Raw genomic sequence first — 21,865 nt, forward strand, 5'->3', positions numbered from 1 at the left:
AAGACAACCGCGACTTAATTGTTTGCCCACAACCCCAGGCGTCAGCGATCTGGCCCGGCCCTGCGGGGAAAGCTTCCGCACTCACGTGGGGTCTCCCCTCCAGCCGCAGTGACAGCACTCGAGCGGGGCTGGTAGCTCCCGGGCCCTCCTGGCCTAAAAGCCTCGGGGCTCCTGGGGGGCGAGGAGGTGCAGGCCCTCCGAGGTCACGCTGCTCACAGAGCGAGTCAAGAGGCCACGCTTGGGGGGAAGCAGACTCTGCCCCGAGGGGGCGGTTGGGGGTGGTGTGCGTGCCCCCGAGGCCCAAAGACCAGAGCGCTCGCTGCTCTGGAAGACCAGCACCCAGAACCGGGCCAAGAGGCCGCGAGGTCCGATGGCGCCTTCGCGGTGTCCGCACGCATTCCCGAGCTGTCCCGAACGACACAGTGAAGCCCTGTCCTCACGAGCGCGTCCTCTGGCCTCTAGGCCGAGGGCCTCTGAGTCTGTTACTCGGGGCCCAGCCCTGCTGTTATGTCTGTGAGGGGCGGCTTTCCCACAGGCTCACGTGCACACCTGCAGTGGCCAGGCCATGGTGTGGGCCCCGCCACACAGCAGGCACTCCGGCCTCAGACTCCGGGGGGGGGGGGGGGGGGGGCTGGGGTCCTTAAGTGACACCCTCCCACCCTCACTCAGGACCTTCGAGAGCCGGACCCCAGAGCCACTTCCATTGGGTGGCCGCTGGGGCCACCCTAAATCGAATCTGCCCTTCCTGCCCCCACGGCCCTGGCCTGGGAGGACGGCCTGGCTCCCGGGGCCCCGCCGACCCCAGCTTTCTTCCCGACCCACCCGCCCTCAGGAGGCCCGCAAAGCCCCTTCAGGGATGTAGGTCCACCTGGCAGGACGCAAGAGGTGACACTGGGTGCCTGGGCTCACTCCCTAGGATACGGGCGTCTGGTGGACCGGGACGGACAAGCCTACTGGGGGTGGTTCCACGACAACCAGCGACACGGCCAAGGACACATGGTCTTCCGGTGAGTACGCCACCCGTCTGTCCCCGGCCCCCAGCGCCGGTCCACGAGGTTCGGTCTGAGTTCTTGGTAGGATTCTGACCGTTCTCTCAGTTACGGACATCGCTCACGGGGTGTGCAGGAGAGAAGACGTCCCGGGAGGCGGGTGCGGGGCCCTGGCCGGAGGACGAGCCAAGGCTTCCACGGCAGCAGGCCTGCCTGCCTGCCTGCCTGCCTTTAAATCCGGCGGCCGCGGCTCCGCGCAGGTCCCCCCCCCCCCCCCCCCCGCTTCTCCGGTAGCCTCTCCAAGTCTCACTCACCTGGGGGGCCAGGCGAGCGGGCGCCAAGGCCACAGCCCCCCGCCACCCCCCCGCCCGCAGCAGGCCCCGGCGAGGCAGGAGCTCACGCCATCTGCTCAGAGCCTATTTTCGCCTCCGTCCCGGTGGCGCTTGCTGAGCCCCGGTCGGAGGAGCCGGTCTGAGTCAGCGCCGCCACCTGGCTCTCCCCAGGCTGACGGCAGCCCCTGTGTTTGTGTCCCCAGGAACGGTGACGAGTACGAAGGCGACTGGGTCCGGGACCAGCGTCAGGGGCACGGGGTGCTGTGTTGTGCCGACGGCTCCACCTATGAGGTATCTGGGGACCTGGCGGGACCCAGGCCCTCTGTGCTGGCCTCCGGAGTGTTCCGGCGCGTGTCAGTGCTACTACCCGCCCCCAGCAGGGGCCCGGAGGGCTGCGGTGAAGGGCCCCGGCCAGTACCTTTCCTGACTGGCTCCCGAGGTGCCATAACCCGCACTGTCGCCTGTGGAAATGAGATGAAATTTCTCAGTCCCTTGAGGATGCCCTCGGTGCGGGCGAAGCGGGTTTTGGTGAGGGGTGCCCCCACCGATAACGCGCGGAAGCGGACGAGGAGGCCCGTCCCCCCTCACCGCTGCAGGCACTGCCCCTCGGGTTTGACAGGGGGGCTACTCACTACGAGGGGTGGGGGAGAGAGACCCAGGCAGATCCAAAGACCGCATCAAGACCCCAGAATTCATCATTCTTTTTTTTTATGGACACTGGCCCGCATGCCCGGCCGGGAGCAAAGCGGGCAGAGCCAGGAATGCGTATCTCCGGTCGGCGGCCAGACTGGATGAGGGGCCCCGCTGGGTCTGCAGGCAGCTGGGTGGCCAGGGGCCCGGCCGTCTTCCCTGATGTGTCCTCGTGTGCGGGCGGGAGGAAGAGGGTATGGCAGGCCGGCTTGGGAGGCCCTGGAGCCTCAGCGGGGTGGGATGTGTTCCGAGCGTCTCGGGAAGGGCCGGAGGGGTGACGCTCTGGTTTCTGTGGGAGAGGCCCGCCTGGCTCTTAATCGGAGCCACCGTCAGGAGAGGCGATGGGGCGCAGAGAACAGCATCAGGACGTTTCGGAGGTGAAGACGCGGCCGTGCTGACAGCTTGGCTGTTGAAGCAAAGGCCAGAGGAGAAGCAAGGACCCTCGGCTTCGGGACTGTCAGGTGGCAGTGGTGCCCAGAGCCGAGTCCCGCTGGGGGACAAACCACACAAGTGCGTGAACGTGGACACGGGCAGCTGGCGAGAGGCTGTGCAGCGCTAGGTGGGGTAAAAGCAGATGCACGGGTGGCCCCGGAGACGCCCCCAAAGATGGACCCGGGACCTGGTTCGGGCAGGGAGAGTCGTGGCGCGCACGGGGGCTTCAAGACCGATGGAGCTGTCGTCGTGGTTGTGACACGCCCACTAAACCCGGCTCTGGGAGCCCAGGTGCTGCTGCTCGCGGCTGCCCCTGCAGCGCCCTCTGCTGACGAAGCGGCACACCAGCCGGCCGACAGAGACCTCAAGGGGTCCGGCTTCCGCCCCACAAAGGCGGCCAAGAAGGGTGGCTCTGGGGCTGAGAGGCCATAAAATGGTCCCCGGCCCGGGGTGGAGACGGAGTGGCTGGGGCAGGGGCGGGGGTGCCCGGACGCCGGCCTGTAGTGCGGGAAGCCCCACACGGCTGCCTTCCCTGCTCGTGAAGCAAGATCTGCCCCTGTAAGACCGCACCCAGGCCAGCGCCCCCTGTGCTCGAGGGGCCCCACTCCACGTTGCTGCTGCGCTGCCGGCCTGGGCCGGTGTGCTTGGTGGTTTGCACCGCGCCCATTTGCAGGTGCTGCTGTGACCTGCTGTTTCTCCACGAGGGGACGTCCGGCCAGCCGTCCTTACGGGGCCACAGATCGTCCGCCTCAATTCTCCAGAGCTGCAAGGGAAGAGAAACGCAGGGCAGGCCCTCCTCCCAGGGTCCTCGCCCCCCCTGGAGTCATCTCCACAAATGTGCACGGCCACACCCCAGGCTGGGGGACACCAGAATCTGCCACTTGGCACCTAGGCCTCTCGCCACAGGCACCAGGCTCTGTCCTCAGCCCTCGCCTCAGTTCTGCCCATCTTGTAGTTCAAGGGCCTTGTTGAGTTCACAGGCCCAGAGGAGGCCTCCCACATCAGGGAGTCCTGGCTTGGAGCCCGGGCTCCCTCACATCCCTGTGACATTCGGGGGCAGCCGGCACAGCCTAGGACCCGGGTCAGGCTCCCCACGGCCGCACAGGGCCAGAGGACAGGGCAACACGCTCTTTAGAGCCCCCAGCACTTCCCTGTTTCTGGAGGCTTTTCTGGCCCTTGGACCCTCCGCCGCCTGCATGGCCTCCCTTCGGGGCTGTGGCTGCCCACCTGGGCCCCGCTCAGGCCTCCCCTGCAAGTCGAGGCTCAGCCAGGAGGGGACGGGCAGCAGCCCCCCGCTCCCCGGGCTGACCCGGGACGCCTGCCGGGCGATCCACCAGGGGGCAGCCCAGCCCTGCCAGCAGCGTGGCCTCGGCAGGCCTGCCAGGGGCTTCTCCCACTCGGGAGACATCTTGTTCCGACTTGCGGGCCGGGAGCCGGGTCTCCGACAGAACCGCCCTGGGCTGCAGCTCCCGATGGCCAGGCTGCCTCGTCCAGAGTGAGGAGGTGTTTGCCTGGACAGTCGCCCCGTGGTGTCTCCGGCCACACCATCCCAGCCTGCAGACCTCGGGACGCACGCCCTTGAGGGAGATGGCGTGTCCTCGGCGTGGGGCGCCTCAAATGAGTGGAGGTGGAAGCCGGGTCCCTCCAGGCCGCGTCTCCCCGGGATGCAGACTTGTGTCTCTCCATTTCCTTTTGCTGGGCAGCGTCTCAACCTTCTGGAGCCTTCTGCCCAAGAACCTCGGACACTCCGCCTGCCCCCTGCAGCTCCAAGTGCTGCTGGGACACCCATCCTCCATCGTGCTGGGCGGTGTCCATTTGGGCAGCCCCCATCCGCACGTGATGGCAGGGACACGAGCAGCCACCTCCCCTGCGGTCCAGGCGCTGACCTGACGACCCGAGTGGCACACGGGTCCCGGAGGGAGGGCCGGCGCTGGGGTCCGTCCTCTGCCCTCCAGCCCCTTTCTAAGCTGGCTTCCAGCTGGCCGTGCGGACAGACGGACGGACGGGGCCAAAGGAGGAGGGCCGCGTCCAGGAGGGGGTGGGATCAGGCTGCAGCCACAGGGCGGCCTCAGGGCCCTCACTCGCAGCTGCCAGGACGCCTTTCGGACCGCCACAGAGTCCTCGCACGGTCTGGCGCCGGGCCTGGCCGATGAGGAAGGCGCGGGCCTCTCCGGGTGTAGGGACACCTCCCGCCCGACCTCTGACCTCCGGGCATCGGGAGTCACCCGGTGATCGGTAGACACGGAGCCGCCGCAGGGAGCGGGGCGCCACCCCAAGGCGCGTCTCCCGTGAGGGTGTGGGCGACCCCCTGGGCCCTCGCAGGGAAGGAGTCGGCCCTCTTGAAAACGATCTGTGTATCTCGTGAGATACCCCTGACCTGAAACGTACCGTCTTAACCACCAAGCGTGAAGTTCGGAGGTATCAAGCACGTTCACACAGTTGCGCGGCTGTCCCCGCCGCCCATTTCCAGAACCTTCCACCTTCCCAAACGGACGCTCCGCCCCACGAAACACTGGCGCCCACCCCGCCACTCTCTCTGTGGATTTGACCCCCGCGTGTACTGCGCGTCCCCGGAGTCCTACGGGGTCTGTCCTGTGGGGACGGGCCGCTGTCACGGAGCACGGTGCCCCCGAGGGCATCTGTGTTCCTCCCTCTTTAGGGCCGGATGATCCTCCACGGCGCGGAGGGACCACGTCGTGTTCGTGCCTCCGTCGGCGGGCACCGGGGTGGCTCCCACCCCTCGGCTCCTCGAGCGCCTGCTGCCGTGCGCGTGGGTGGGCGCCCAGCCCTCACAGGGCCTGCGCCCGGCTCTGCGGCCGTGGACCCACCACGGGGACTTCTGGACCGCGGGGTAACTCACTGCTGGATGTGCGAGGAACTCCTCACGGTTCCCACGGCGGCTGTGCCACATTACTTTCCCACCAGCATCTGTCCTTCTCTGTTCCGGAAAATCTGCCCCAACCAGTGTGGGTGCCGTGCACAATAGCGGACGGGGCCTGGGGGCCGATAGCGCCGTGGGGGCGAGCCGCGTTCCCGCGGAGTGGAAGCAGGCCCGAGCTGTTCGCACAGCCTAGCGCTCCCTACCTGTGCGGCTGCGGCGTGGTCCCCACCGGCAGCTGCTGGCTTCCGGGCTGTCCGTGCACATTGGCCGTGTTTCCGTGCTGGCTCTCCCAGAGGGAGGCCTGCTGGTCGGTGCACCTGCCTGCCGCAGGGAGCAGGTGGCCGGCCTTATGTGTGTCTTCACCTGCTGGCGGCTCCCCCGCGTCTGCAGGAGCGCCGGGGGCCTTTGTGTCCCCACACCCCCCCTCGCAGTCCAGGGATGTGGGGCCGTGACCCCGGGGGGCGCTGCACGCAGGACAGAAGAGGCATCTGGGCCTTTTCGAGCACGTGTGGGAGGAGGGTCTGGGCTGCCGGAGCCTTCGCGGAGGCCAACGCCAGGCTACAGGCTCCACGTGAGGTTCAGATGTCCACAGACCTCAGAAACGGACGCGGGCAGGCAGCGAGAGCCACAGCTGACACCGTGAGATCCCGGGAACTTACAGCAAGGTCATGGAGGTCAAACATGACACCCTGTGACCCTGGTGTTCGGGAGACGAGAGTGGGGCGCACACCCATGCCACCGTCGTGCCAGCCTGTGCGGTGTCCCCTGCAGGCCGCCCCGCAAGCTGGGGACACCAGGGCTCCTGGACAGTCGCGGGGCCCGGGCAGGTGGCCCGCAGCCATTTCCTCATATGTGACCTGACCCCGGCCACCCCGACCTGGTCTGCGAACCCGTGACCTCAAAGGAAGTGGTCACCTGCTCCAGCTCCGAGGTTTGGCATGGCACGGGAGACCGCGAATGCCTCTTTGAGTGGCCGCCAGTGTGCCAGGCTGCAGATTCAGGGAGCACGGGGGAGGGGTCGGCACGGAAGCGATAACCATGAAAGCACAGCAACTTTTCCCTCCGAAAGAAAAGTCGCATCGGTTAAGCAGAGCGCTTCCTTAAATGAGAAGAGAGTCAGGCGCTTGTCTCACACAATTTATCCCCATCACTTGTGGGCACAAGCCAGGAATCTCTCGTCCCATTGGCCCCACTCTGTTCAGGGAGGCTCCAAACAGGCGGGTCCCATCCTGTGGAGCCCTGGGCGCCCAGAGGTGGGCCCAGCTGCCCAGTCCACAGCAGCACCCTCGGGGCCCTAGGGGAGTCCCGCAGCCGCGGCTGACAGGCGTGCCTCACCGTCGTCCCGCGGGACCGTCTCCTAACACTGGACCCCGTTCCCTCGGTCTTTGTGGTGTGGACACAGGCCCCGCGCTTCCTCCCGGGATGGCTCCCACCGTGCAGCAGCCCCGGCCTGGGCGCCAGCCGGCTCCCTGGGCGGAGGGAGCCCCCACCCCGGGTGGAATGCACTCGCCCCTCCTCGTGGGGGTCCAGCCTCCTCCAGGAGACAGTTGTAGGAGGGGTGACTCGTGCTTCGGGCGTGAGTCGGCGGAGAAAGGGCAGGGCTCTCACAGGTATGATTTATGACATTAATTAGAAAAGGTCCCACGCTGGCTGAGTTGCGTTGCACACCCGAGCGTGCTCGTCCCGGTGTGGTTCTGCACTGAAGCCGCGGAAGCCCAGCTGCCCCGGAGCTGCGGTCTGGGCTCAGGTTCTAGCAGGCGAGTTAAAGGTCGCTGGGGGACGGGGGCGCCTGTGCCCACGGGCCGCCCTCCTCCTCGGAGGCCCTGGGTGTGGAATGACCCGAGAGTCCGATGCTTCCCAGGCAAGGCTGCGCCGGTGCTTGGCTTGGTGGACGGGAGTGCGAGCGGGGACGAGAGGCGGCGGCTCTCGTGGCGGAAATGGCTGTGAGGTGGGCGGGCGCGGGCGACTGGCTCAGCAGCCATCTCGCCATTTGGAGGGCCTTTCGGCCTGTGTCGATTTGGGCCCTGATGCAGCCCCGAGGGAGCCAGGAAGCATTTACAACGAGTGTCCACCCGTGGGAGCTGCGGCCCCTGCCTCCAGGAGTCTCGGGTGCCCCCGTGGGTGGGGCGGGGCTACGGGGTTTGGGTCCGTGTGCGGGAGCATCTAGAGCCCAGAGAGGGAGGTGCGGGCATGGGGCCGGCGCCTGGGAGGGCACGTGAGCACATGGCTGGGCTCCAGGGGCCCTGCTCCCATCCCCGCAGGGTGGGGTGACCCACATGCCTGCCCAGGGACAGGGACGAGCACTGCAGGGTGAGGGCAGGTAGCAGGCTTGCCCAGAGCACAAGGGGGCACAGAAACAGCAGCTCTCGCGTCGGTGGGACGGAGGGAGCTGGAGCGACGAGGCCGAGGGAGGCCGCGGGGCCCCACAGGGAGGTGTCGCTCTGCAAGACGCAGCCCTCACCTGTGGCCACCACCCCTGCCCCGGCCTCCTTGGGGCCTGACCACATCCTACTGTGTCACCTGCTGCCGCCGGGCCCCGGGCCCAAGCCCAGAGGTTTCCAGGCGCAAGGGCGCCCCTCTGTTGGGGGCGGTGGATCTGGTGTGGCTCCTGTGGGCTTTTCGTGTGGCCAGCCAGGGGTCCTGTCGCCCGAGCTGAAGCTGGTAACTCGTCAGGTTTGGGGATGGTGTCGTGAGGGGAAGGGTTTCCCAGCAAGCAGACAGCAACCGGGGGCTCCGGGGGCAGCTACCCTGCCCTCCCAGCGCTGCCCCGACCTCGACCCACGGACCACAGCTCAGCCCGGGACCGCTGCTCTGCTGGCTCCCGCCCAGATCACCTCGCGCGTCACCGTGAGAGAGCGCCGCCGCCCGGCCACGCACACACGCAGGCAGACACGCAACACACTTGCCCGCAGGTACACACAGAACACGTATGTAGGTGGAAGCGTCCGCGCCCCCGTCCCCACGCGGGTACCTGTGCGCTCGGCACCCGCTGATGGTCACTTAGGTGCTCACGGGCGTCTCCGGAGCCGCCCCTGCCGCTGCCGGGTGGGCTTCCCGCCCCGAGTCCAGGACGAGAGAGCAGCGCCCGCGGGCTTGGTCCGGCCCGTCGCCTGCACCCGGGGGCCACTTCCTGGGGGACGCGACCTCAGCCCCGCGTGCACCGAGCATCCCCGAGGTGCAGCCTCGGGAGACCGGGAACGGCCGCAAGGCCGACTCTGCCGTCTGGGTCTCGGGCGGGAGGGACAGCCAGGCCTCGCGGCTGGGCTCGGCCTGCCCCTGCCCACCTGGAGCCCCGGCCCTCCTGTGGCTGCGGCGGTCGGGTCGCCGCCCCTGCCGGGTGCCCGGGGGGCTGCCCGCTGTCCAGAGCCCCGGCCCAGGGGTGAACCGTGGTCGGACCGCCACCCCTCACGGTGACTTGACTCCAAAGCCCTGGTGCTCGGTGACTCTGTTCCCCAGGCCGCCCGCGGGAGGCTCCTTCCCAGGTTTGGGGCGTCCAAGCTGTGCCGGGCCGCAGCCCCCGGGGGCCGTTGCCATGGCCCCGTGGCCCCTCCCGGGGGCCTGAGAGAGGCCGGTGCCGGCCTCAGCTGCGCTGTGTCCCGCGGGGCCCGTAGGCAACACCGTCCACACGGGCACCGACCGCGGCCCAGCCCAGGTGGAGGGCAGGGCGGGGGAGCGGAGCCCGATTAGCTCCCACGGAAGGATGCGTGGAACCAAACGTGCCTTCGGCTGACTTTTCTTCCAGAAGGAGTAATTCGTAGTCAAACAAAGTAGCAGCAGGCCCTTGAAGTTTCCCACAGAAGGGACGTAGCCACTCTAATTCTCATTCTCCTGCCCTGTTGTGCGTGTGGTTCGGAAAGCAAGGTTTATTGTGAGGGCGGCAGAGTGGGGTGTGCGCCGCGGGGACTCAGCGGGCCCCTCGATGGGCCTGCCCGTTGTCAGGGAGCCCTCCGGTCTGCACACATGCGGTGTCTTTACCGAGAGGTTTTTGTGCCGAAAGGGCCCCCTTTCCGAGCTGGTGTTTCGTTGGCATCTTGTACACGTGTCCTTGCTCCCAAACTTCACGGCTTCTTACAGTTCAGTCGCAGGGCAACGTGGCCACACAGCAGCAGCTCGTGATTCCCCGCCCTCGAAGGGTCCCCGGGACCCCGCGGCCACCCCCTCCCCCTGCATCACACGTGCCCTCTGTGGGTTCTGAGTGCACACGGCTGTCTCTGCAGGGACAGTGGCACGGTGACGTCTTCAGCGGCCTGGGCAGGATGACCCTCTGCTCTGGGGCCGTCTACCACGGGATGTGGATCAATGGCCACCCGGCGGGTAAGTGCCCACACCACCCCCCTCGGCGTTGCAAGGTCCTCTTGTGAGTTCTCCCTCAGGCGGCCCCAGGCACCGGCACAGGGGAGTTGGGTCAGGAGGTGTCTGGGGGTGATGGTGAAGTTCATCTAGAACCCCAGCCCCTTTAGGAGAAACACATTCCAGTAGGGTTTCGGAAGGGCTCGTGACCGTGACCGGCAGAGGCCCCAGTCCGACCTCGGACAGCCATGGCCCCGCTGTGAGCAGGAGGGTCCCCCTCCTCAGAGGGTCCCTGCCCGCAGGGCCCTGGGCACCTGCCCCCCTCCCTAAACTCTCTGCACCGTGACTGGAGCACAGAGGGCCTGCAGGGGCCCCTCCCTCTGTTGGCCGGGTCAGGTGACCTCCTGTTAGACTCCAGGACAGAAGTGCCACCCCGGGGGCCAGGGGTCATGGGCTGCAGCTGCTTACTCAGAACTGAGCAGCTGCGACCTCAGGTGGGTCCCCAGGGCCCCCTGCAGGGGAGAGGCCGCGGCAGGTGCCCGCCAGGCCAGGAAGGACTCCTCGGTGGGGGCTCAGGTCCTGTGAAGGGGAGTGGCAGCCTAGGTCAGGGGGAGTCTCCTGGAAGGACTCCCGGATCCTTCCCAGCCCCCAAGGGCTCGGGGTTCAGGGGGAAGCAGACGCTGAAAACACTGTCTCCGGCCGCTCAGACCCCAGAGGACGCCCGGCAGATCCAGGAGGTGGCGGCCAGCCTGTGGGTGGGTCGCCCTCCAGGCCAGCTCCCCGGCAGGTGGCCGTAGCACCTCGTCCACACACATGGAGCCCCTGACTCAGACACGAGAAGTGCAGGGCCTGAGTCCCAACCAAGCAGAGGATGTGCCGGAACCTTCCACGGTGTACAGACCCAAATGCTGATGAGCCACTTGCTTACAGCCCTTCCCCGTTTGGTGGCCCTCTGTAGTCTCTTCAGTGGACTTGTGGGAATTGCTTAAAAATCACAGCTGACCCTCAGGGCGGGGTCACAGTCTCGTTCTAGTGACTGCCCAGGTCATTCGGTCAGGTGGCTCTTGCAGGAGATTGACCGCGGTGAGTGATAACCCTCTCCCCACAGAGCTCTGGGAATCGAGGCTGCTGGGCCTGCGTGGGGGGTGTGGGCTCCAGCGGGCGGCGTCCCCTGTGCCCCGCTCACCCGTGCTCCGCTCTGCTTGTCGCCCAGCACAAGCCAGGAGGATGGTGATTCTGGGTCCGGAGGTGATGGACGTGGCCCGGGGGTCTTCCTTCGACTTGAACGTTCAGCTGCAGCAGGACAGCGGGGAAGTTGCCGAGAGTGAGTGTCTGCAGGGTGACGACTGCGTTTTCGGAAGGACAAACAGGTGCCGGGCTCTCAGGGTTAGGGACGAGATGCCACGAGTGGCTTCCGGTACCCGGACACCAGCAGATACTTTGTTCAGAGGTCCTCGCCACGGGAGCCTCGGCAGACAGGCAGTAGGCACGCGAGGCCTCCAGGTGGCGGGTGTGTGTGTGTGTGCGGTGGTTGTGAGCGTGTGTGGTGGTTGTGTGCGTGTGGGGTGGTTGTGCGCGTGCAATGGTTGTGCACGCATGGGGTAGTTGTGTGTGTGCAATGGTTGTGCGCGTGTGGGGTGGTTGTGCACGTGTGCAATGGTTGTGAGTGTTCAATGGTTGTGCATGCATGGGGTAGCTGTGTGTGTGCAATGGTTGTGAGCGTGTGTGGTGATCGTGCGCGTGTGCGGTGGTTGTGAGCGTGTGGGGTGGTTGTGCATGTGCAATGGTTGTGCGCGTGTACAGTGATCGTGCGCGTGTGGGGTGGTTGTGCGTGTGGGGTGGTTGTGTGCGTGTGGGGTGGTTGTGAGTATGTGCAATGGTTGTGCACGTGTGCAGTGGTTGTGCGCGTGTGGGGTGGCTCTGTGCGTGCCCACGGCCACCGCTCGTCTTACAGGAGGAAGGGTGACTCTACGCACCGCTGGCGTCTGCGGGGGGCGAGTTCCCCTGTCCTCCGTGGGTGATCGGGGAGGGCAGGTCTCCTGTGGCATCTGGGCTGCTTTTCGAGGGGCCCAGCGGGGCAGCAACGCACAGCGTGGACCAGCTGACCTCCCAAAGCCGGTCCCAGCCGTGACCCGTGAGCAGAGGGCGCGGTGCGGAGAGGGCCCCCGCACGGTCACCGGTCCCTGTGCGTGGCCGGGCAGGACCACCGCTACTAAAATGCGTGCCTGGGATTCCTACCGTCCGTTAGTTCGCCCGAGTTCGGCGAGCTTCGACCAGGAAGCCCCCGTGTGCGGCGCGGATCAAAGACAGTCACAACTGGTTTATTTTATTTTATTTTGTTCTGTTTATTTATTTTGAGAGAGAGCGCGTGCGCTTGTGCACCAGCAGGGGACGGGCAGAGAGAGAAGAAGAGGGGGGACCCCAAGCAGGCTCCACGCTGTCAGCGCAGAGCCCAACGTGGGGGGTCGGACCCACGAACCGTGAGATCAGGACCTGAGCTGAAACCAAGGGTCCGACCCTTAACGGGCTGAGCCTCCCAGACGCCCCCACAGCTGGTTTATTTTCACGGCTTTATCGTGGTGCCGTTTTTATAGCGTGAAATCTTTGTGCTATAAGCGATTCGATGATCTTTAGCAAATTCCCGGAGTCGGGCAAGCAGCGCCACGCCGTCGGTTTCGGACCGTGCCTCGCACCTCCTGCCTGCGGCCCCCTGCCCACCCCACCCCTCTCCTCACATCTGCACCGCTTTTCTGACCGGCGCACTCTGCTGGGGTGCACCCACGTGGCAGTGCTCGGTACGAGTTTTTGGGTGGCCCGTGTGCTCTGTCCCTCGGTTATCCGCTCACGAGTGGGGTCGCCGCGTCACGTGGCAGATCTACGTGTAAATTTTTAAAGAAACCCTCAGGCCGTGTCCCAAAGTGGCCGCACCGTTTACAACGCGGTCGGCGGGGCCCGGGCTGGGTTTCCCACACCCTGCGCGTGCACAGCCGGCCCGAGGGGGCGTCCGGGGGCGCCCCATCTTGGTGCCCCTCTCGGTCCTGACCCACAGTTCACGGCTGACGAGGTGGTGCAGCTTTCCGTGTGTTTATTGGCCACGTGTGTATCTTCTCTAGAGAAATGTTAATCCAAACATGCTGCCTGTTTTTTAAAATTAGGCTGTTCCTCTTCTGGGTTTGAGTTATTGGAGTTCCCGACGTATTCTGAACACGAGTCTTTTTATAAATGCATCTTTGCAAATAGTTTCAGTCTGTGGCTTATCATTTTTCTTAATGCTGTCTTCTGAAGTACAAAGGGCTTTAATTTTGATGAAGTCCAATGAGTACATTTTTTCCTTTGTGGATCATAATATCGGTAACCTGTGTGGGAATTCCTAGCCTGACCCAAGCACACAAAGATATTCTCCTGTTTTCTGGGAAAAGTTTTGCTCTTGGATTTCTGCCATCCGTCTTCGGCTACTTTTTGTGGATGAGATCAAGTTCTAAATTCATCTCTTTTCGTGTGGCTGTCCAGCTGTCACAGCACCACGTGCTGAAAAGACTGTCCCCTCCCCACTGGATTGCCTCGGCACCTGGGTCGCGAACTGCTTGACTGTAAGAATGACGGTTTATGTCCGGACTCTCTATTTCGTGCCATTGGCTCCTGCGTCTGCCCCTGTGCCACCACACGGTCCTGATTATTGTAGCCCCATAGTGAGTTTGGAAATTGGAGATTCCTCCAATTTGGTTTTTCTTTTTCAAAATTGTTTTGGTTATCCTGGGAACCTTGTATTTCATATAAATTTTTTAGGATCAGCTTTGTCAATTTCTGCCAAAAAAAGAAAAAAAGAAAAAAAACCCTCCTGGGATGTTGTTAGGGACTCTGGCCGGGAGGCACCACCCCTGACAGCACTCCAGGTCACCAGCAGGAAACCTCTCCCCATTTATTCATGCCTCCACTTTCTCTCACCAGAGCCTTGTAATTTTTAGTGTCCAAATCTTGTACTTCTTTTGTTAGATTTATTAATAAATGCTAACTTATTGCTGGTTATTTAATTTATAATTATAATTTGTTTACTAATACGTTTGTAATATTTGTTCTTTTTATGCTATTGTAAATGGAATTTTTTAAAATTTTATCTGAGAGAGAAAGACAGAGAACGCACACGAGCAGGGGAGAGGCAGAGAGAGAGCCCCAGGCAGGCTCCATACTCAGTGCAGAGCTGACTTGGGGCTGGATCCCACGACCCTGGGATCATGACCCGAGCTGAAATCAAGAGTCAGCCGCCTGACCCACTGAGCCACCCAGGTGCCCCTGGAATTGTTTTCTTATCTTCATTTCAGAAATTGCTAGACTACAATTGATTTTTTTTTTAATGTTTATTTATTTTGAGAGCGAGAATGCATGAGCAGGGGAGGGGCAGAGAGAGAGAGGGGGACAGAGGATCCAAAGCTGGCTCTGTGCTGACAGTGAGAGCCCAATGCCGGGCTTGAACTCAGGAACCTCGAGATCATGACCTGAGCCGAAATCCAGAGTCAGATACTTAACTGACTGAGCCACCCAGATGCCCCTAGACTACAATTCATTTTTAAATATTGATCTGATATCCTTTGACCTTGCTGGACTCACTTGTTAGTTCTGCTATTTTTTCTGAGGATTTCTTAGGATTTTCTATAGAGAGGATCACGTCATCTTCAAAAACATCCAATTTTACTTCTTTCTTTCCGGCCTGGATGTGTTTTCTTTCTTTCGACTGCAACATTTTATGTCCCCACCGGCAATGACTGAGGCCTCTAGTCGCTCGACCCCCTCACCAGCACTTCTCATCGTGTGTCGTTTGGGTCACGGCCATCCTACTGGGTGTGAAGCAGTGTCTCCTTGTGGTTCTGATTTGCATTATCCCTAACAAGGAGGAATGTGAGCATCTTTTCATGTATTTATTGACCATTCGTACATCTGCTTTGGAGAAATACCTGTTCATTGCCCACTTAAAAAATCGGGTAACTTGTCCTTTTACTGTGAGTTATTAAGACTTCTTTATGGGGGCGACCGGGTGGCTCAGTCAGTTCAGTATCCGACCATTGATTTGAGCCTCAGCTCATGATATCACAGGTCCGTGGGATCAAGCCCCACGTTGGGCTCGCTGCTGTCGGCACAGAGCCGCTTCAGATCCTCTGTCCCTCGCTCTCTGCCCCTCCCCCACTCACACGCTCTCAAAAATAAACAAAACTGTTTGTAAATTTATTTATTTATTTTGAGAGAGACAGAACAGGAAGGGGCAGAGAGAGAGTGGGAGGGAGAATCCCAAGCAGGCTCCACACTGTCAGCACAGAGCCTGATGAGGGACTCAGACTCTCAAACCATGAGATCGTGACCTGAGCTGAAACCAAGAATCAGATGCTTAACTGACTGAGCCACTCAGGAGCCCCAATAAAACATTTTTTTTTTAAAGAGTTCTTTATGTTGGAGCTAAGTCCCCTTATTAAATATCTGATTTGCAAATGTTTTTTTCCCATCTTATGGATTATCTTGCAGTCTCTTGATGGTGTCCCTTGAACACAAAAGTGTTACATTCTGGTGAAGTCCAACTCGTACTTTTTTCTTTTGCTGGTTATGCTGTTGGTTCCATATCTAAGAAGACTGCTTAACTCAGAGCCATGAAAATTTTCTCCCGTATTTTCTTCTAAGAATTTTATATTTTTAGCTCTTGCATTTAGAACGATAATCCATTTAGGGGCACCTGAGTGGCTCAGTCGGTTGAGCGTCCGACTTCAGCTCAGGTCACAATCTCACGGTTTGTGCGTTCAAGCCCCGTGTCGGGCTCTGTGCTGACAGCTCAGAGCCTGGAGCCTGCTTCGGATTCTGTGTCTCCCTCTCTCTCTGCCCCTAACCCACTCTCATTCTGTCTCTGTCTCTCTCAAAAATAAATAAACATTAGAACGATAATCCATTTAGAGTTAATCTTTTTGTGTGGTGTGAGGCAGGGGTCCAACTACATTCTTTTGTATGTGGACGTTTAGTTGTCCCATCACTATTCGTTGAAAGACTGCTCTTTCCTGGCCTTGAATGAGCTAGACAGTCCATTTACTAAAATTTTGTTTAGAGTTTTTGCATATCTTTTCATGAAGGATAGTGGTCTTGAATTTTTTTTTATTTTCCTTGTTAAGGTTTGTTTTTAAGTAATCTCTACACTCAACATGAGACTTGAACTTACACCACTGAGATCGAGAGTCACATGCTCCCCTGACTGAGCCCGCCAGGTGCCCTGAATTTTTTTTTTCTTTTAATATCTTTGTCTGGTTTTTGTATCAGGGTAATGCTGACCTTGTAGAATGAGTCTGGGAAAATTACTTCCTCTTCAATTTTCTGGAAGAGTCTTGTTGAATAATTTCATTTCTTTCTTAAATGTTTGGTAGAATTCAATATGAAGGCCATGGAGGTCTGGAGTTTCTTTGTGGGAAGTCTTTTAATTACTAATTCAATGTCATTAATAGATATATGGTTATTGGGGTTATCTGTGTCTTCTTTTTATTTTTTTAAGTGTATCTATTTTGAGAGAGCACATGACAGTGGGGGAGGGGCAGAGAGAGATGGGGAGAGAGAATCCCAAGCAGGCTCCACACCGTCAACCCAGAGCCCCAACTGGGGCTTGATCCCGTGAACCATGAGATCATGACCTAACCTGAAATCAAGAATCAGACGCCCAACCGACTGAGCCACCCAGGCGCCCCGAAGTTCTATGTTTCTTCTTTAACAAACTTGGGTGTTTTGCGTCTTTGAAGGAATATTTGTTCATCTAAGGTGTCAGATTTATTGTCATAAGCTTGTTCCTAATATTTCCTCATTCTCCACTTAATGCCTTGATATCACTCTTTTGTTCCTGCTGTGGATTATTGGTGTCTTCTTCCTGTTTTGCCTGACTAGTTGGCTACAGATTATCAGTGTCACTGATAAACAATCAACTTCTGATTTCATCGATTTCTCTATTGTTGTCTGTTTTCTGTTTCATTAATTCCTATTATGATCTTAGTATTTCCTTTCTTCTGCTTACTTTGGGTTTAATTCACTCTCTTGTTTTCTAGTTTTTAAGATGGAAACCAAGGTCATTTATTTCAAACCTTTCTTTGCTAGTATGAGAGTTTGCTATACCTTTCCCCCTTAGTACTGCTTTAGCTGCATCCCAAGAATTTTGACATGTTGTGTATTCATTTTCATTCAGTTCAGAATGCTTTCTTATTTCTCTTGGTTTTCCCTTTGCCACATGAGTTATTTAGAAGTGTGTTGTTTCATTTCCAAATATTTGGAGATTTTTCAGATCTTTCCGTAATTGACTTCTGACTTAATTCCATGTGGTTAGAGCCACACTTTGTGTATCTTGAATCCCTTTAAATGTATCGAGACTTTTTTCATAGAATTTGTTCTGTTTTGGTAAATGTTGCGGGTACACTTTGAGAAGAGCATGATTTCTGCTCTTGTTGGGTAGAATAAATATCAATCTGTAAATAAATATCTATAAATATCTTCTATAAATATCAATCAAGTGGATTTTACTGTTACTGCCCTTCAGATTTACCATATCTTTGCTGATTTTCTGTCCACTTGTTCTGTCAATTACTGACTGTGGTATGTTGAAATCTGTGATTATAATTGAGAATTGTCTATTTCTGATTTCGTTTCTATCATTTTGTGCCACATGTATTTTGGAGCTCTGTTATTAGGTGCATAAACATTTAGGATTTTTATGGCATTTAATTACTTGACCCCTTATCATTGCAAAATTACCTTTTTCTTTTTTTAATGTTTATTTATTTTTGAGAGAGACAGAGACAGAGCACGAGTGGGGGAGGGGCAGAGAGAGGAAGAAACAGAATCCGAAGCAGGCTCCAGGCCCTGAGCTGTCAGCACAGGGCCTGACACGGGCTCAAACCCACTAATAGTGAGATCATGACCTGAGCTGAAGTCGGACACTTAACTGACTGAGCCACCCAGGCACCCCCAAAATTACCTGTTTCAGCCCTAGCATAGTCATTGCTCTGGCATCTACTTCCTATGAAGTAGGAATATGACTATGAATATAGTGACCCCAGCTTTCTCTTAACTAATATCAGCATGGAGTATCTTTATCCAGCCTTTTACTTTTCACCTAAAGTCTTTAAAGTGTGCTTTCTGTAGGCAACATATATTTGGGTCTTGCTTTTTAGTTCGTTCTAACCACATCTATCTTCTAATTGAAGTTTTTACTCCATTCACGTTTAATGTATTTATATACCAGTTTCCAACTTTACTGTTTTCTATTTGCCCTGGCTGGTTTTTTCCCTCTTTAGACTCTATTCCTACCTTTTGTGGGTTGAGTATTGTTTCTGATCCCATCCTATCTCCTCTGTTGGCTTATCAATTCTTACTCCTTGTTTTTTTTGTTCTAGGGGTTGCTTTAAGGACCACAATTTACATCTTTAACTTATCACAGCCTGCTTTGGAGTGATACCATACTACGTCACATATAACATAAGAACTCTGCAATAGGATATACTTCTTTTTCTGCAATCCCGATTTTTATGCTATTGTTTTTATATGTTTGACATTCATATGTTTAATACACTTCGTAATACATTGTTATTACTTTTGTTTAAACAGTCGTTTATCTTTCAAAGAATACGTAACAAATAAAAAAGGAAATCTCATCAATTTGCCCCTGTAGTTACCCTTTCTGGTCCTCCCCATTCCTTCTTATAGATACAGAATTCCACCTGGTACCATTTTCTTCTGCCTGAAGGACTCAGCCTTTAACATTTGTTGTCCTATGTGCTTTCTGGTAATTAATTCTTTCCACTTTCATATGTCTGGAAACATCTTGACTTTGATTTCATTTCTCATAGATATTTTCACCAGGTAGAGAATTCTGGTTTACCCTCCAGCAGGACAGGGGTGCTATTCCATTGACTTCTTGTCTATGCTGTTTCCAAAGAGAAGTCTGCTGTCATCTTTATCTGTGTTTTCTCTGTACAAACTTGCTTTTTCCCTGGCTGCTTTTAGATTTTCTCTCTTTTTTTTTAAATTTAATTTATTTTTAAAAATTTACATCCAAATTGGTTAGCATATAGTGCAACAATAATTTCAGGAGTAGATTCCTTAGTGCCCCTTACCCATTTAGCCCATCACCCCTCCCACAACCCCTCCGGTAACCCTCTGTTTATTCTCCATATTGAAGAGTCTCTTATATTTTGTCCCCCTCCCTGTTTTTGTATTCTTTTTGCTTCCCTTCCCTTATGTTCATCTGTGTCTTAAAGTACTCATAAGAGTGAAGTCATATGATATTTGTCTTTCTCTAATTTCGCTTAGCATAATACCCTCTAGTTGCATCCAGGTTGTTGCAAATGACAAGATTTCATTCTTTGTCATCGCTGGGTAGTATTCCATTGTATGTATATCCCACATCTTCTTTATCCATTCATCCAACGATGGACATTTGGGCTCTTTCCATACTTTGGCTATTGTCGATGGTGCTGCTATAAACATTGGGGTGCATGTGTCCCTTCGAAACAGCACACCTGTATCCCTTGGATAAATGCCTAGTAGTGCAATTGCTGGGTCGTAGGGTGGTTCTATTTTTAACTATTTGAGGAACCTCCATACTGTTTTCCAGAGTGGCTGCACCAGTTTGCTTTCCCACCAACAGTGCAAGAGGGTTCCCGTTTCTCCACATCATCGCCAACATCTGTTGTTGCCTGAGTTGTTAATGTGAACCTTTCTGACAGGTGTGAGGTGGTGTAAGATTTTCTCTTTATCACTGGTTTGAGCAGTTTTATTTTTTATTTTTGTTAACATTTTTTAATGTTTATTTTTGAGAGAGAGACAGAGAAACAGAGTTGCAAGCAGGGGGAGGGGCAGAGAGAGAGGGAGACACAGAATCCGAAGCAGGCTCCAGGCTCTGAGCTGTCGGCACAGAGCCCGACGCGGGGCTCGAACTCACGAACTGCAGGATCATGACCTGAGCCAAAGTGGGACACTTAGCCAAGTGAGCCACCCAGGCGCCCTGAGCAGTTTTATTTTTGAAGTGACATGGTGTAATTTTCTTCATGTTTCTTGTGCTTGGGTCTATTGATTTTCTTGCATCTGTGGGTTTATAGTTTTCATCAAATTTTGGGATTTTTCAGCCTTTATTTCCTCAAATAATTTTCCATCACTGCTTTTTCTTCCCCTCTTTTAGAGGCTCCATTACCCATATATTAGGCCATTTCAAGTCGCCTCACTGTTCATGGATTCCTTTTCCCCTTCCCTCTTTCTCTCCTCTTTTTCTTTACCTTCCTTTTTTATTTATTTTTTCTTTTTTCCTTTTTCCTCTTGGTATTTCATTTTGGGTAGTTTCTGTAGCTATGTTTTCAAGTTCATGTATCTTTTTATTTTTTGCAATGTCTAATCGGCCATTGATCACATACAGTGTATTTTTTATCTAATAGTTTTTATTTCTAGAAGTTCAACTTTGTTCTTTTTATATCTTCAGTGTCTCTACTTATCTTTTGAATGCACGGAGTCCAGTTATAGTAATAACTTTGAAAAAGTGTCCTTTCCTGCTAATTCTAACATCTGGGTCAGTTCTGGGTTGGTTTCATTTGACGGTGTTCCCTCTTCATCATGGACCATACTTTTCGTCATTCTTCGCCTGGTCATCTTTGACTGGGTGCCAGACGTTGAAAATTTACCCTTTGGAGGCTGGATATTCTGTGTTCCCATAAGTACTCTTGGCCTTTTTTCTGGGGTGCAGTTGGCTTCCTTGGAGATCGTTCGATCCTCTCAGGTTTTGCCTTTATGAAGTGTTAGGTGTAGTGGAGAGCTCCAGCTGAGACCCGTCATCCCCGCTGCGGAAGCAAGACCTTCTGAGAACCCTGCCCAGTGTGCCATGACGTCCAGGTCTCCCAGCCTGGCCAATGGGAATGAGCACCGCTCCTGTCCCATGTGAGCCCAGAGCCTCCCGCCCTATCTTTTCCTGGGTCTTTTCCTGGCCTGGGGACATTTCCTTGCACTTGGTGCACCAACCTGTGCTCTGCTGTGCACCCAGAGGCCTCACACGCTTCTCTGTTCCTCTGCCTTCTGGAATCCAGGACTCCTGCTCTGTGCCTGTCCTCCCCCCCTCCCCCTTCAGCCCTGTGTCCTCACTGAGGGGGTTCCTGGGGTTGCCAGTCCCTCTCCCTGTACCCGGTCCACTTTCTCTCAAGGCAGTGACCTGGGCAGTTATGGGGTCCACACCCTTTGTTTCCCGTCTCAGGGACCACTGTCCTTGGATCTTGAAAACCATCGTGTTATCATTATATTTTGTCTGCGTTTTTGGTTGCTTCAGGTAGGAGCACAGACTGGTCCCGGGTGCCCCATCGTGACAAGAGCGGAGGCCGATCAGACCACACTGGGATGTGATCCTCGACTCCGCCCTCCACTCCCCTCCTTCCAAGTCAAAGTACTTGCAGTATCTGTCCCGCTCTGTCCCCTCTTCCAGGGGGGCTGAATGACGGGCGTCACGGACGCCGCTCAGAGTCCACGCGACCAGGCCCTGTGCCGAGTGCCCCGGGAGTGTAGACCAGGGGGGTGGAGCCATCCCCCAGGTCGAGGTGGGGGCTGGGCCACAAGCAGCGATGTCTCCCCGGAGGTGGAACCGCGGTGAAGACGAGCCTCCGGTGTGACTGCTCTCGGCCAGGGCAACCCCCGCCCCTGAGCAGGTGAAACCCTGAGGCTGGCCAACAAGGAGAACCCCCCAGCCAGAGGCACAGCCAGGTGCCCTGAGGCCCGGGATCCCCAGTGAGGGGTGGCGGTGCCGGGCAGCGTGGACGGCTCCGCTGAGGGCCAGGGGGGCAGAGGAGCCGGGACGGTGGGCAGGGAGCGCGAGCTGGATACGGCCGTGGCCTCTGCCAGCCCTGCCCGCGTGGGGGGTCTGCTGCAACGGTCCTCATGGTGCCCGGCCCAGGACCAGGGAGGGAGAGACCCGGGTTCCTGTGGCCCTTCTGTCCCTCCCTTGGCTCAGCCTGCTTCTCTGTCCTTCCCAAGGTGAGGATGGCCGGGTTTTGCAGATCTCGGCTGGCGTCAGGTACGTGCAGCTCGCGGCCTACTCAGAGGTCAGCTTTTTCAAAGTGGACAAGGACAACCCGGAGACATTCCAGACCCCGTTGTGAGTATGGGCGACCCCGGACGCCCTTGTGGGGTGGGAGACAAGGAGGAATGGCCCAGAACTACTCGACCCGGGCCCGTCCGCACATGGCTCCCACACCAAGGACTCTGAGGGCGCCGGG

The 21,865-nt window shown here is 57.2% G+C and overlaps 1 protein-coding gene across 10 annotated transcripts in view; it reads left to right on the forward strand.

The window, feature by feature from the left end:
- The window catches only part of MORN1 (MORN repeat containing 1), a 51,030-nt gene that overhangs the window by 4,190 nt on the left and 24,975 nt on the right, over window positions 1–21,865 (forward strand). For all 10 annotated transcript variants that reach the window (XM_081796489.1, XM_081796487.1, XM_081796486.1 and 7 more), the window contains 5 exons: window positions 917–1,007; window positions 1,525–1,612; window positions 9,542–9,638; window positions 10,828–10,938; window positions 21,624–21,744. In XM_081796489.1, the coding sequence (XP_081652615.1) occupies window positions 917–1,007; window positions 1,525–1,612; window positions 9,542–9,638; window positions 10,828–10,938; window positions 21,624–21,744 (508 nt within the window). The remainder of the gene's footprint in view (window positions 1–916; window positions 1,008–1,524; window positions 1,613–9,541; window positions 9,639–10,827; window positions 10,939–21,623; window positions 21,745–21,865) is intronic.

The sequence above is a fragment of the Panthera onca genome, chromosome C1 (genome assembly GCF_046562875.1).
Source record: "Panthera onca isolate mPanOnc1 chromosome C1, mPanOnc1 haplotype 2, whole genome shotgun sequence".
Classification (NCBI taxonomy): Eukaryota; Metazoa; Chordata; class Mammalia; order Carnivora; family Felidae; genus Panthera; species Panthera onca.